This window comes from Nerophis ophidion, linkage group LG10, assembly GCF_033978795.1.
Source record: "Nerophis ophidion isolate RoL-2023_Sa linkage group LG10, RoL_Noph_v1.0, whole genome shotgun sequence".
Lineage (NCBI taxonomy): Eukaryota > Metazoa > Chordata > Actinopteri > Syngnathiformes > Syngnathidae > Nerophis > Nerophis ophidion.
This window is the reverse complement of record NC_084620.1, coordinates 22,116,530-22,130,961: the sequence shown is the minus strand read 5'-3', so window position 1 is coordinate 22,130,961 and position 14,432 is coordinate 22,116,530. Positions and strand designations below refer to the sequence as shown.

General features: G+C 36.8%; 1 protein-coding gene across 1 annotated transcript; it reads right to left on the bottom strand.

The window, feature by feature from the left end:
* Window positions 1–6,177: 6,177 nt before the first annotated feature.
* LOC133560386 (ufm1-specific protease 1-like) lies at window positions 6,178–10,404 on the bottom strand. The gene has a single exon (XM_061912846.1). The coding sequence runs from the start codon at window positions 10,287–10,289 to the stop codon at window positions 9,564–9,566; it is 726 nt and encodes a 241-aa protein (XP_061768830.1). The 5' UTR covers window positions 10,290–10,404; the 3' UTR covers window positions 6,178–9,563.
* Between the last annotated feature and the right edge of the window lie 4,028 nt (window positions 10,405–14,432).

The following is a 14,432-nucleotide window of genomic DNA, read 5'->3' as shown; positions in this document are numbered from 1 at the left end:
CACGTGACTCTGCTCACACTGTCAAGCCAATGCTGGGACACACCACTGCTGGGCAATACAACGCTGAACATGCTGGTATCGAACCGATACCACGCAAACACAGGAGTCAGCATTGCCGATTCGATTTTGTGTTTTGTCATTGAATGTTTTTGTGATTTTGATTCATTATTATTATATTCTAAATAAACATGAATGATGTATGAATCCTAGACAAAAGTTATACAAATGTTATGATTCCCAGAGCCCAAAAAAGTCTGCGGGCTATAGAGCGTTTTTCGCTCGGGCTCCAGTAGTCTGGAATGCCCTCCCGGTAACAGTTCGAGATGCTACCTCAGTAGAAGCATTTAAGTCTCACCTTAAAACTCATTTTTATACTCTAGCCCATGGGTCACCAACGCGGTGCCCAAGGGCACCAGGTAGCCCGTAAGGACCAGATGAGTCGCCCGCTGGCCTGTTCTAAAAATAGCAGCACTTACCAGTGAGCTGCCTCTATTATTTTGTATTTATTTATTTACTAGCAAGCTGGTCTCGCTTTGCTCGACATTTTTAATAAGAGAGACAAAACTCAAATAAAATTTGAAAATATTTTAAAGACTTGGTCTTCACTTGTTTAAATAAATTCATTTATTCTTCTACTTTGCTTCTTATAACTTTCAGAAACACAATTTTACAGAAAAATACAGCCTTAAAAATGATTTTAGGGTTTTTAAACACATATACCTTTTTACCTTTTCTATTCCTTCCTCTTCTTTCCTGAAAATTTATATCAATGTTCAAGTAAATTTATTTTTTTATTGTAAAGAATTATAAATAAATTGTAATTTAATTCTTCATTTTAGCTTCTGTTTTTTTGACAAAGAATATTTGTGAATTTTTTTCTTCAAACTTACTATGATTAAAATTAAAAAAAAATATTCTGGCAGATCTAGAAAATCTGTAGAATCGAACTTAAATCTTATTTCAAAGTCTTTTGAATTTCTTTTAAAATTTTTGTGCCGGAAAATCTAGAATACATAATGATTTGTCTCTGTTAGAAATATAGCTTGGTCCAATTTGTTATATCCATCCATCCATCCATCCATTTTCTGCCGCTTATTCCCGTTCGGGGTCGCGGGGGGCGCTGGCGCCTATCTCAGCTACAATCGGGCGGAAGGCGGGGTTCACCCTGGATAAGTCGCCACCTCATCGCAGATTGGATTTTAACCTATTTAAAACATGTCATCAAAATTCTCAAATTAATTTTAATAAAATTACTAATGATATTCCATAAATTCTTTTTTTAATTATGTCAAAAAGATTCGAATTAGCTAGTTTTTCTCTTGTTTTTTTTTCGGTTGAATTTTGAATTTTAAAGAGTCGAAATTGAAGATAAACTATGTTTCAAAATTTAATTTTAGTTTTTTTCCTGTTTTCTCCTCTTTTAAACCGTTCAATTAAGTGTCTTTTTCATCATTTATTCTCTACAAAAAACCTTCCGTAAAAGGAAAAAAAATGTACAATGGAATGACGGACTGAAATACCCATTTTTTGATACATATAGATTTATTTATAAAAGGGAAATTGAGCAAATTGGCTATATCTGCCAATTTATTTAAGTGTGTATCAAACTGGTAGCCCTTCACATTAATCAGTACCCAAGAAGTAGCTCTTGGTTTCAAAAAGGTTAGTGACCCCTGCTCTAGCCTTTAAATAGACTCCCTTTTTTAGACCAGTTGATCTGCTGTTTCTTTTCTTTTTCTCCTCTGTCCTACTGGAGGGGGTCCGGTCCGGTCCGGTGGCCATGGATGAGGCGCTGGCTGTCCCGAGTCGGGACCCAGGATGGACCGCTCGTCCAGGGTCGGGACCCAGGATTGACCGCTCGCCTGTGTATTGGCTGGGACATCTCTGCGCTGCTGATCCGCCTCCGCTTGGGATGGTTTCCTGCTGGCTCCACTGTGGACGGGACTCTCTCTGCTGTGTTGGATCCACTTTGGACTGGACTCTCACGGTTGTGTTGGATCCACTATGGATTGAACTTTCACAGTATCATGTTAGACCCGCTCGACATCCATTGCTTTCGGTTCCCCTAGAGGGGGGGTTGCCCACATATACGGTCCTCTCCAAGGTTTCTAATAGTCATCATAGTCACCGACGTCCCACTGGGTGTGAGTTTTCCTTGCCCTTATGTGGGCTCTACCGAGGATGTCGTTGTGGTTTGTGCAGCTCTTTGAGACACTAGCGATTTAGGGCTATATAAATAATCATTGATTGATTGATTGATTTATTATACATACTGAAACAGTGGTTTTCAAATGGGGGTGCGTGTAACCTTGGGGGTACTTGAAGGTATGCCAAGGGGTACGTGAGATTAAAAAATAAAAAAAATTCTAAAAATAGAAACAATTAAAAAATCCTTTATAAATATATTTATTTAAAAAATACTTCAACAAAATATGAATGTAGGTTCATAAACTGTGAAAAGAAATGCAACAATGCAATACTTTGTGGACATGTTCCATAAATATTGATGTTAAAGATATTTTTTTTGTGAAGGAATGTTTAGAGTTAAGTTCATGAATCCAGATGGATCTCTTGCAATCCCCTAAGAGGGCACTTTAAGTTGATGATTACTTCTATATATAGAAATCTCTTTTTATAATTGAAACACTTGTTAATTTTTCAACAAGTTTTTAGTTGTTTTTATATCTTTTTTTCAACAAGTTTTTAGTTGTTTTTATATCTTTTTTTCCAAATAGTTCAAGAAAGACCACTACAAATATGTTGCACTGTTATACAATTTAATAAATCAGAAACTGATGACATAATGCTGTATTTTACTTCTTTATCTCTTTTTTCAACCAAAAAGGCTTTGCTCTGATTAGGGAGTACTTCAATTATAAACATGTTCACAGGGGATACATCACTGAAAAAAAGGTTGAGAACCACTGTACCAAAAAGTCAGTAGTGCATAAATATGTAGCTATCGCCACCCTGTGTTTGACAACGTAGTCCCTGAGTGTACAAACAATAGAATACATGAATTACATTATTAATATGAACTACACAAAAACACAGATGTAAACAAAAATAAACAGAAGAGTTGCAAAATATCCTTATCTCTCGCTAAAGTATCTTTGGAATCCATGCTACGGATCGATCCCCCCATCGCTAACAAGCACGTAAATGCACACGCTTGTCTACCTAAATCAATGAACAAAATCTTAGGTGTGTGCATTTTGTAAGCAAAGCATCGACATGCAAAAAGGAGAAACAACAGCAATATCCATCCATCCATCCATTTTGTACCGCTTTTCCCTTTTGGGGTTGAAGTCTGACTTTTATACCACTTTACAACTGTTGTCATATACGCCTCAGGTTATTTGGAAATAAAATGAAAATGCATCTGAACTGGACAGCAACTGTTGCAAGAGACCTTGTGTGGGGCCTTCAACTGTCCTGCCACAGACATAAAGCATCAGAAAGGCATGACAGTGGGAACGCCTGACAGAAAATGGCAGATTTTTGGGACTCATTCTGAGTTGATTGTTCAAATTTAAATTAATTTATAAGTAATTTGCAAATACTTGTTTTACAGTTGGTTTACAATACAAAAATGCAAATAGTTGTAGTTTTGGACCACGCAATATGCTTTTTTTTTTTTTATTTCTAACAACATTAAACTGCAACCTGCATGATTGATGCCACCCGCATGAACTTGAAACACCTAAAATGACCTGAGCCATTATGGATTCAATAGACATAATATTCCAAATACACAATAGCAATCAAAAGTATTGTTCCACCCCCTCGGAGGTGAGGGGAACAGTGAGCAGCATATGGGTCAAATGCAGCAGGTAATTTCACCACACCTAGTGTGTGTGGGACTATCAGTGGTACTTTAACGCTTAAGCAGATTTAATGACTGAACTGGACGAGGTGCAAATATTGTTGTTGTAGCAGCGCTCAGACAAAAGAGGGCAATGTTTAATAATACAGTATGTCTTTTTTGCAACCATCCATCCATCTATTTGCTACCGCTTATTCCCTTTGGGATCGCCGGTGCCTATCTCAGCTACAATCGGGCGGAAGGCGGGATAGACCCTGGACAAGTCGCTAACTCATCACATGGCCAACATTCACATTTACAATCAATGCATTTTTTCGCCCATAGACTTTGTGGTTGTCAGCCTTGCAGTATAGAGAATCCAATGGTTCTTGACTGACTAGCAATTAGTCCAGAGTGTCCCCAGCCTGGGTAGGCCTTCTGCTCTCCTATGACTCGGATGAGGACAATCGCAATTAAAGCGGATGCCAACTGAATTGTGCGTTACGCAGTTTGGTGCATATAAAAACTAAATGTACATCCACCTGTCCGTTCATTTTCTATCAATCTGGTCCTTAATAGGGTAATGTGTGAGCTGCAGCATGGAGAGACATATATTTTGACAGAAAAAAAGATATGTACCTCATGTAATCGCATAACCTTTAAACTATATTATTACCCAATACTGCAACACATAACATACTTTCCAAACATTTTATTTTCCATCCATCCATTTTCTTACCGCGTGTCCCTTTTGGGGTCACGGGGGGGGGGGGGGGGGGGAGCCTATCTCAGCTGCATTCAGGCGGAAGGCCACCTCATCGTAGGGCCATTTTATTTTTAGTTCAAATAAAAACATATTTAAATATCGGCTTGACTTATGATTTAACAAAATATCCATCAAATTGCACAGTGACACGGTTTTACAGTACAAATGACAGTCACTTTTACAGCATATTACTGTAAATTGAAAAAACTTGTATGTCTGTCTCTTGGTTGTTTTGACGGTGTGTATTATACAAGGAAAAACACGGTAAAAATATGGCAGCTTTGTTGCCAGAATGAAAAAAACAAACAGTGGTACCGTTTTTTCCATTTACAGTATTGTTAAAAAAAAACTAACAGATTTTTAAGGGAAATTGTTATTCTCCTATAAGCTTCCAGTTTTTTTCCCCTTAAAAAATAGCGGTACTGTTTTTCCATTTAATGTAAAATCACTGTATATTTTACGGTAATAGTAATTGAGTTTCCAGTCTTTACTGTATTTTTTTTACAATGTACGTAAAATATATATGTATAATATTCAAATGCATAGGCAAATTGATATAATATTCGCTTTTACAAGTGGCCCTTTATGATTGCATAATAAAATAAAAAAAATTAAAATACGAGTGAGTTTTTAAAATTAAACCACATGAACAGTATATTCCAGTAAATAACATCTTCTAGAGCAGGGGTGTCAAACTCATTTTAGATTGGGGGCCACGTGGAGAAAAATCTACTTCGAAGTTGGCCTGAATGGTAAAATCCCGGCACGATAATTTAAAACTAAAGACAACTTCAGATTGTTTTGTTAAAAAAAACATAATCCCGTTCTGAAAATGTAAAAATCATTTTGTTGTTGTTTTTTTTACACTTACATGTTGCGGTTAATAGTATTCTACCTTTATTTGTCATTATTTATACTTTCTGAATAAATTATGTGATAATGTGTTCATCAGTCAACTCATTGGTGTTCATTTTTAATCTATCAAGATACAAAAGTAATATAAAAATCAGATTACAGGATGTTATTTATGTAGTTTGCTCATTTTCCTCGACTGATGTGATGTGATCATGTGGTTGATTTTTTTTTTTACATTGGTAGCATTATCTACAAGATACAAATAATTGCAATTGCGACATCCAGTGGACACATTTAGAATAGCTGTTTCTTTCACTTAAACCAGGGGTGTCAAACTCACTTTAGCTCAGGGAGCACATGGAGAAAAATCTACTCCCTAGTGGGCCAGACTGGTAAAATCATGGCACGATAACTTAAAAATAAAGAACAACTTCAGAGTGTTTTATTTGTATAAAAATGGAACAGGCACATTCTGAAATTTTACAAATCTTAATGTATTTTTGTTTTAATAATTACCTGTTGCGGTTAATTCTAGCTTTATCTGTCGTTATTAATTATTGTGTGATAATTTAATTTTCTTTGTTTCTGTTGTATTGCAATATTTTCTCTGAAAATTATTACTTTTTTATGTAAAGTTATTACTAGGGTTGGGCAACGATTAAAAATTTTAATCAAAGTTAATCGCACTATTTCTCTGATTAATCGCGATTAACTGCATTGTATACGCAAAGCCCAATAATGAATTCAAAAGTAGTGTGTAGCACCTTTATTGGAATATTCTCCCACATGAACAAAAGCGCCAAAAGATTTGTTGTGCAAACACAATTTAAATCAGTCCTTTTTAAACAGTAGCAGTTAAATAGCACATTTTATGAAAATCAACTCAAAAAAATTAAATACAAACATTTAAGCTTATTACTACCACTGCCAGGGTATTTAAGTTATCCTGTTTGTTATGGAAAATAAATATAATCTACATACAAATCTCTGAGCCACAATCATAACATCTGAACAGGCAATTTCTGAGGTAACAGCAGAAACCTTTTTTTTTTATCAGGGATCTTATGTTTAAAAAACCTATATTATAGGTAGTGGGCTGTTTTAGGGAATTTTTGATCAAATTATACGTAGTAGCAATATTAATAATGTTGTGTTTATTCTACGTAGTGCACTTAAAATAATTATGACCATATCTAGGAATTGATATGATGGGAATTTTCCGATTGTTTGCTTGGTGCTTTGATAAACTGAACACATATACATGGTACTATATTGTGATGTTATGAGCCAGGGAATAAAATAACTACCCTACCCAGCATGCAACAGGAGTGACGAGCATGCGCGGTAGCCCGGTATAGGTTGTGTCGCCATGACGGCATCTTGTATGTTGTGATATGCACGCTCTGAAAGTAAACGTTAAGAACTCAGCAAACACTCCTCGTCTGCATTATTCATAAATAGACAGACAACACATATACTCCGCTGCTTCACAGGCCGCTGGATGTAGCCGGCAAAGTATTCCCATGCTAGCTGGCCGGTCTAGCAAGCACGCGTCATTCAGTCCAAAACGGCCCGATCTATCCACATCCAGAATTGTCTGGCGGTCATAAGTGATCCCGGAGTGACCACGCTGTAAGCCAGCCATGAAATTTGCAGAATTGTCCGGTATTTTTGCCAAATTTTCCATCTTTACCAAGAGCCCCTCGACGCCATCTTGTTAAGAAAAGGCGTTAACAAAATAAAAGCATGTAAACAACATACGTAAATAAATGGGTTGTACTTGTATAGCACTTTTCTACCTTCAAGGTACTCAAAGCGCTTTGACACTACTTCCACATTTACCCATTCACACACTGATGGAGGGAGCTGCCATGCAAGGCGCCAACAAGCACCCATCAGGAGCAAGGGTGAAGTGTCTTGCTCAGGACACAACGGACGTGACGAGGTTGGTACTAGGTGGGATTTGAACCAGGGACCCTCGGGTTGCGCACGGCCACTCTACCACTGCGCCACGCGATAAAATAATTGTCGGCGTTAATAGATTGATGAGTTAACTCATAATTAACGCATTAATTTGCCCACCCCTAGTTATTACTTTTTAATGCAAAATGGCAACATTTGTCATATACAATTCTGACTTTTATCACAATATTGACAATTTTTGGGGTGGGTTTTGAGTAAAATTGTGACTTTTGTCTTAATTTTGCCAATCAAAATTCTGATGATTATTATAATAGTGCCAACATTTTTTAAGTTTTCCTATAAAATTGTGACTTTTGTCGAGTAAAAGTACAACTCTTTTCATAAACTTGCCAAAATGTTAAGCTTTTCTGGTTAAATTGCAACAGTTATTGAGTTAAATTCCAACTTTTATCATAATATTACACAAATGTTCAGTTTTTGTTGTAAAATTTTGACTTGCGTTGAGTAAAATTACGACTTTTATTATAATACTGCCAAAATTCTAAGTTTTTGTGATAATGTTCATCAGTCAACTCATTGGTGTTAATTTTCAATCTATCAAGATAAAGAACATTCTATCAAAATCCAATTACAGGATGTTATTTATGTAGTTTGCTCATTTTCCTGGACTGTGATTTTCTACATATGTAGCATCATCTACTTAGATCAGTGGTTCTTAAAGGTTCGATCGAACCCTAGGGGTTTGGTGAGTCGACCTCAGGGGTTCGGCCGAGGTCAAAACACACCCGAATCTTTGTGTAAATACAAACTTCTCCCTGTTGGCATATTACGGATACGGCAACAGCTGACTGATTTGCAGGTATGTAATTTGTTGTGAGTTTATGCACTGTCTTAGTTTTGTTGTTTGAACAAGGTGATGTTCATGCACGGTTGATTTTGTGCAGCAGTAAAAAAAATATGGCAGCACTTTAGTATGGGGAACATATTCACCACTAATTAGTTGCTTATTAACATGCAAATTAGTAACATATTGGCTCTTAAATAGTCATTAAGTGCTAATTAATGCCTTATCGTAATGAAAGTGGACTCACTGGTGATGGTGGCAGAGAAGAGGATTGTGGACAAACTAGTGAGCATCCTGGATGATGCCAGTCACCCTCTGCATAGCGTTATCAGTAGCCAGAGGAGCCTGTTCAGTGCTAGACTGCTTCATCCCAAGTACAGGACTAATAGACTAAAAAACTCCTTTGTCCCACGCGCCATTAGACTGTACAACTCCTCTATTGGGCGGGGGATGCAAAACAATAACAGTGCAATACGCTTTCATAACCTGGTCACTACTGCCTACTTTCTTTTGTGATATTCTTATTTTACTGTTATATTTTTATTACCATTGTTGCTTTTTATTTTTTATTGTTATTGTAATATTTCTTTATTTTGTTTCCATTTAAACCCCCATTATTTACTTTTTTTTAAATTGATCTCAACTCTGTACACTGCTGCTGGAATTTAAATTTTTCTGAAGGAACTCTCCTGAAGGAATCAATAAAGTACTATTTATCTATCTTATTCGGCATGGCCTTATTAGAACCCTAACCAAATAACTCTAAATTAAGTCTTTATTACTTAGAATATGTTCCCCTACTGTCCAAATAACTCTAAATTAAGTCGTTGTTACTTAGAATATGTTCCCTATACTAAAGTGTTACCAAAAACATGCAACTTTGTCTTGAATTTGAAAAAAAAAACCATTTCATTTTCACAAAAGAAGGGTTCGGTGAATGCCCATATGAAACTGGTGGGGTTCGGTACCTCCAACAAGGTTAAGAACCACTGACATAGATACAAAGAATTGCTATTGCGACATCTAGTGGACACATTTAGAACAGCAGTTTCATTCATTCAAACATTTCAGTTTAATTTTTATACTTGGCAAACTCAACCCGCGGGCCGGGTAAAACCTGTTCACGGGCCTGATCCGGCCCTCGGGCTGTATGTTTGACACCCCTGATTTAAACAATTTGGCTCATTTGTGTACTTAGTAAACTCATCCCGCGGGCTCGACAGGTTTTACGTTTTACACCCTTGTTCTAGAGAAATGCAACTCTAAATCAGAGCGGGTAAATTGCGATTCACGTTCGTGCATAATCGTGGAGCCCTACAATATAAAATGATCAAACTAAGCCCTGACGCTGGTGTTAGGCCGAATCATGTTTAAGGGACTATTGTGGCAGTCTGAGGTAAACATAGATTATAAAAAGAAGACTGATTTAGAGATGATACACTTTTCCACGCCACCCAGCCACGCCGTTGTGTCTCCGCCCTTCCCAGCGGACCTCCGTAATAGTGGGGGTCAACAACCAGCAGGTAACTTCCACTGGCCCCAGTACACACACCCAGGATGCCCTTGGATGAGTTGTCCCTGTCGCCCCCCATCATGACAGGACATCCGCGCCTGGCCAAGTGCTGATGGACCTCTTCCACAGCGACATTCTCCAACTCCCCCCCGCCACCTCTGACATGCACCAGTTTACAGGGAACACCAAAAAGATAATCCAGGACCAGGGATGCTTCGAATGTCCCAATCCACTCTTTTGAGCCCAGGAAGGAGCCTGGCTTGTCCATGACGGAGACCAATGCTTGCTGGATCTCCTGGAGGCTGGGTGGAGGTCTTGTTTCGACCTTCATGTTGAGGCCCAACCAGGAGGCCATAGTCTGGACGGTGCGGTATCCACACCCCCATCCTCGGTCATCTTGTCCATCGCAGCCGTAGTGGAAGTACTGATAGTCTCCTCTAACGAGAGACATCCTGGCGGGGTCCGCCACAGGGGGAGGAAGACCAACGTGGACGTTCGTCAAAAGAGGTCTCATCTTTGCCAAATCCTCCACTTCCCGCGCGACACAAGCTCCCCAATCAATCACCATTTCAGGTTCCGCCATAATCTTTTGTAAAAGTCGTGTCTATTAAGCAAACGTCTCGCTTTTATCTTAGTGTTGCGCTACACTTCCTTTGTTGGTGTTACTGCCTAATTCTTCCGTATGTTTACTCGGACCCATTGGTTCTGCCATTAAATGTGTTCCGACAAACTTTCTCTTTCATATTTGAGAAGATAAATAGTGGTTAGAAATTAGGCTGACCATATTCTGAAATCCCAAAAAGAGGACACATATATGCGTGCCAAGGCCGGGACTGGTTGAAAATTTGCCAATGATACTTGAACTTGCTTTATAAATAATATATTTATTTAAATAAAGCATTTTTTCCCCTCTGTTGACAGTATAACAAAATAAGTCCCACCTATATTATGTAACATTCACAGTTTTAGAAAAAGTACAGAGGTAGCAATATTCAAAATAACCTCTTGTATATAATATACACATAAATAATGCCTCAAAACAGGTTGATTATATTTAAACAAAAAACAGGTAACAGCCCATTCGTTAAAATGTCTCTTGTCAGTGCAGTGGACCATTCTAATGTAAAAAATATAAATATTGCCTCAAAACATTTGAAACAAAAACAGATGTTCTCAGAGAATACACCATAGGTCAGTGGTTCTCAATCTTTTTTCAGTGATGTACCCCCTGTGAACATTTATTTAATTCAAGTTCCCCCCTAATCAGAGCAAAACATTTTTGGTTGAAAAAAAGAGATAAAGAAGTAAAATACAGCACTATGTCATCAGTTTCTGATTTATTAAATTGTATAACAGTGCAAAATATTGCTCATTTGTAGTGGTCTTTCTTTAACTATTTGAAAAAAAAGATATAAAAGTAACTAAACATTTGTTGAAAAATAAACAAGTGATTCAATTATAAAAAAATAAAGATTTCTACACATAGAAGTAATCATCAACTTAAAGTGCCCTCTTTGGGGATTGTAATAGAGATCCATCTGGATTCATGAGCTGCATTCTAAACATTTCTTCACAAAAAAAGAAATCTTTAACATCAATATTCATGAAACATGTCCACAAAAAATCTAGCTGTCAACACTGAATATTGCATTGTTGCATTTCTTTTCACGGTTTATGAACTTACATTCATATTTTGTTGAAGTATTATTCAATAAATATATTTATAAATGATTTTTGCATTGTTTCTATTTTTAAAATATTTTTTTTAAATCTCACGTACCCCTTGGCATACCTTCAAGTACCCCCAGGTGTTACTGCCTAATTCTTCCGTATTTGAGAACCACTGCCATAGGTGAAGGGCATTTCACAAATCAGTTAAGACAAAAAAAAACAGAGGCAGCATTTCCGAGCTAATTATTTTAGGCTTCTGTAAAAAATAAAAAAAATAAAAATAATGCAGAGTAAACATAAAAAAACAAAAAAAGGACCTTTCCCGGCAAAACTCGAACCAACACTTCCTGTCAATAGCGTCACTTCCCTATCTTCCCCGGAAGTCCCGCCCCCCAGCCAAAGCCATTGGCTTACACCCCGTAGCCAGCTGCTACAATATTCACAGCTAGAATTCACCAACTCGAGTAATATATATACGGTAACTTAACCCTGGACGTACATTGAAAATACACGCAACCCTAATTCAAAATGCCAGACAATTAAGGCATTAAAAAAAAAAAAAAAACGCCCGGACACACCCGCAAAAGAGGACATGTCCGGGGAAAAGAGGACGTATATTGTCAGCCTATTATAAATTAAACGGTAAATGTTAAGTAGTATGCAGCATTTTTTATTCACAAATCCAAATTTGATAGAATTGTTTCCTCCCACTTCCAAATACATGCACCTGGGGATAGGTTGATTGGCAACACTAAATTGGCCCTAGTGCAGTGGTTCTTAACCTTGTTGGAGGTACCGAACCCCACCAGTTTCACATACGCATTCACTGAACCCTTCTTTGGTGAAAAATAAAATGTTTAGTTTTTTTTCAAATTCAAGAAAAAATCATATATTTTTATTACAGGTGCACAAAATGAACCGTGCATGAACATCACCTTGTTCTAAGAACAAAACCAACACAGTGCATGAACTCACAACAATTTACACACCTTACACACATTAGCATGAATTGATTAACGTGGACCCGACTTAAACAAGTTGAAAAACTTATTCGGGTGTTACCATTTAGTGTTCAATTGTACGGAATATGTACTGTACTGTGTAAGCCAGGGGTCACCAACCTTTTTGAAACCAAGAGCTACTTCTTGGGTACTGACTAATGCGAAGGGCTAAAAGTTTGATACACATTTAAAAAAAATGCCAGAATTAGCCAATTTGCTCAATGTCCCTTTAAAAAATCAATCTATTTGTATAAAAAAAATGGGTATTTCTGTCTGTCATTCCATTGTACATTTTTTTTTTCCTATTACGGAAGGTTTTTTGTAGAGAATAAATGTTGAAAAAAAAAAACACTTAATTGAATGGTTTAAAAGAGGAGAAGAGAAAACACGAAAAAAATGAAAATTAAATTTTGAAACATAGTCTATCTTCAATTTTGACTCTTTAAAATTCAACAGAAAAAAAAATGAAGAGGAAAACTAGCTAATTCGAATCTTTTTGAAACATTTTTAAAAATAATTTATGGATCATCATTAGTAATTTTTCCTGATTAAGATTAATTTTAGAATTTTGATGACATGTTTTAAATAGGTTAAAATCCACTTTGAAATAAGATTTAAATGTGATTCTACAAATTTTCTAGAGTTGCCGGAATAATTTTTTTGAATTTGAATCATAATAAGTTTGAAGAAATATTTCACAAATATTCTTCGTCAAAAAAACAGAAGCTGAAATGAAGAATTAAATTCAAATATATTTATTATTTTTTATAATAAAAAAAATAAATTTACTTGAACATTGATTTAATTTGTCAGGAAAGAAGAGGAAGGAATTTAAAGGGTAAAAATGTATACCTGTTTAAAAATCCTAAAATCATTTTAAGGTTATATTTTTTCTCTAAAATTGTCTTTCTGAAAGCTATAAGAAGCAAAGTAAAAAAATAAATGAATTTATTTAAACAAGTGAAGACCAAGTCTTTGAAAGATTTTCTTGGATTTTCAAATTCTATTTGAGTTTTGTCTCTCTTAGAATCAAAAATGTCGAGCAAAGCGAGACCAGCTTGCTAGTAAATAAATACAATTTAAAAATAGAGGCAGCTCACTGGTAAGTGCTGCTATTTGAGCTATTTTTAGAAGAGGCCAGCGGGCTACTCATCTGGTCCTTACGGGCTACCTGGTGCCTGCGGGCACCGCGTTGGTGACCCCTGGTGTAAGCTGTACTGTGTTTTCTCTTTCTTTGCAATCTGCTAGTAAAACTTTCAATCGATCAATCAAACAATCTGCAAATCAGACAGATAATTAGAGGGAACGTTGTTTGGGGGTAGCCATAATACGCTGACAGGGAGAAGTTTTTATTGACACAATAAGTCAGATGTGTCTATACCTCCGTGGCGGAGGCTCGGCCGAACCCCTGAGGCCGACTCGCCGAACCCCTAGGGTTTGTTCGAACCCAGGTTAAGAACCACTGCTCTAGTGTGTGAATGTGAGTGTGAATGTTGTCTGTCTATCTGTGTTGGCCCTGCGATGAGATGGCGACTTGTCCAGGGTGTACCCCGCCTTCCGCCCGATTGTAGCTGAGATAGGCACCAGCGCCCCCCGCGACCCCAAAGAGAATAAGCGGTAGAAAATGGATGAATGAAATGATACCCTTTTTAATTTGTCTATCCTTGTTTTTTTTGTCGTCTGGATTCAGTTCGGTAAAATGTAGAATATAATTGTTGTTATGTTTTTACAGTAGTTTCAATTTGTGCGCATATTATTATTTTTTTATGATAAATTTGATTGATTGATTGACAATTTTATTAGTAGATTGCACAGTTCAGTACATATTCCGTACAATTGACCACTAAATGGTAACACCCGAATAAGTTCTTCAACTTTTTTAAGTCGGGGTCCACGTTAATACATTCATGGTACGAATATAATATATAATAAATAGGTCAGATATGGTTTTTGTTGTCTTTGTTCTACACATATTGTCATGTCATAATCATTTCAATATTGCTACGTACAAGAATATGGTGCAAAATGTCTTTGAATTCAAGACTTCAGTCCAG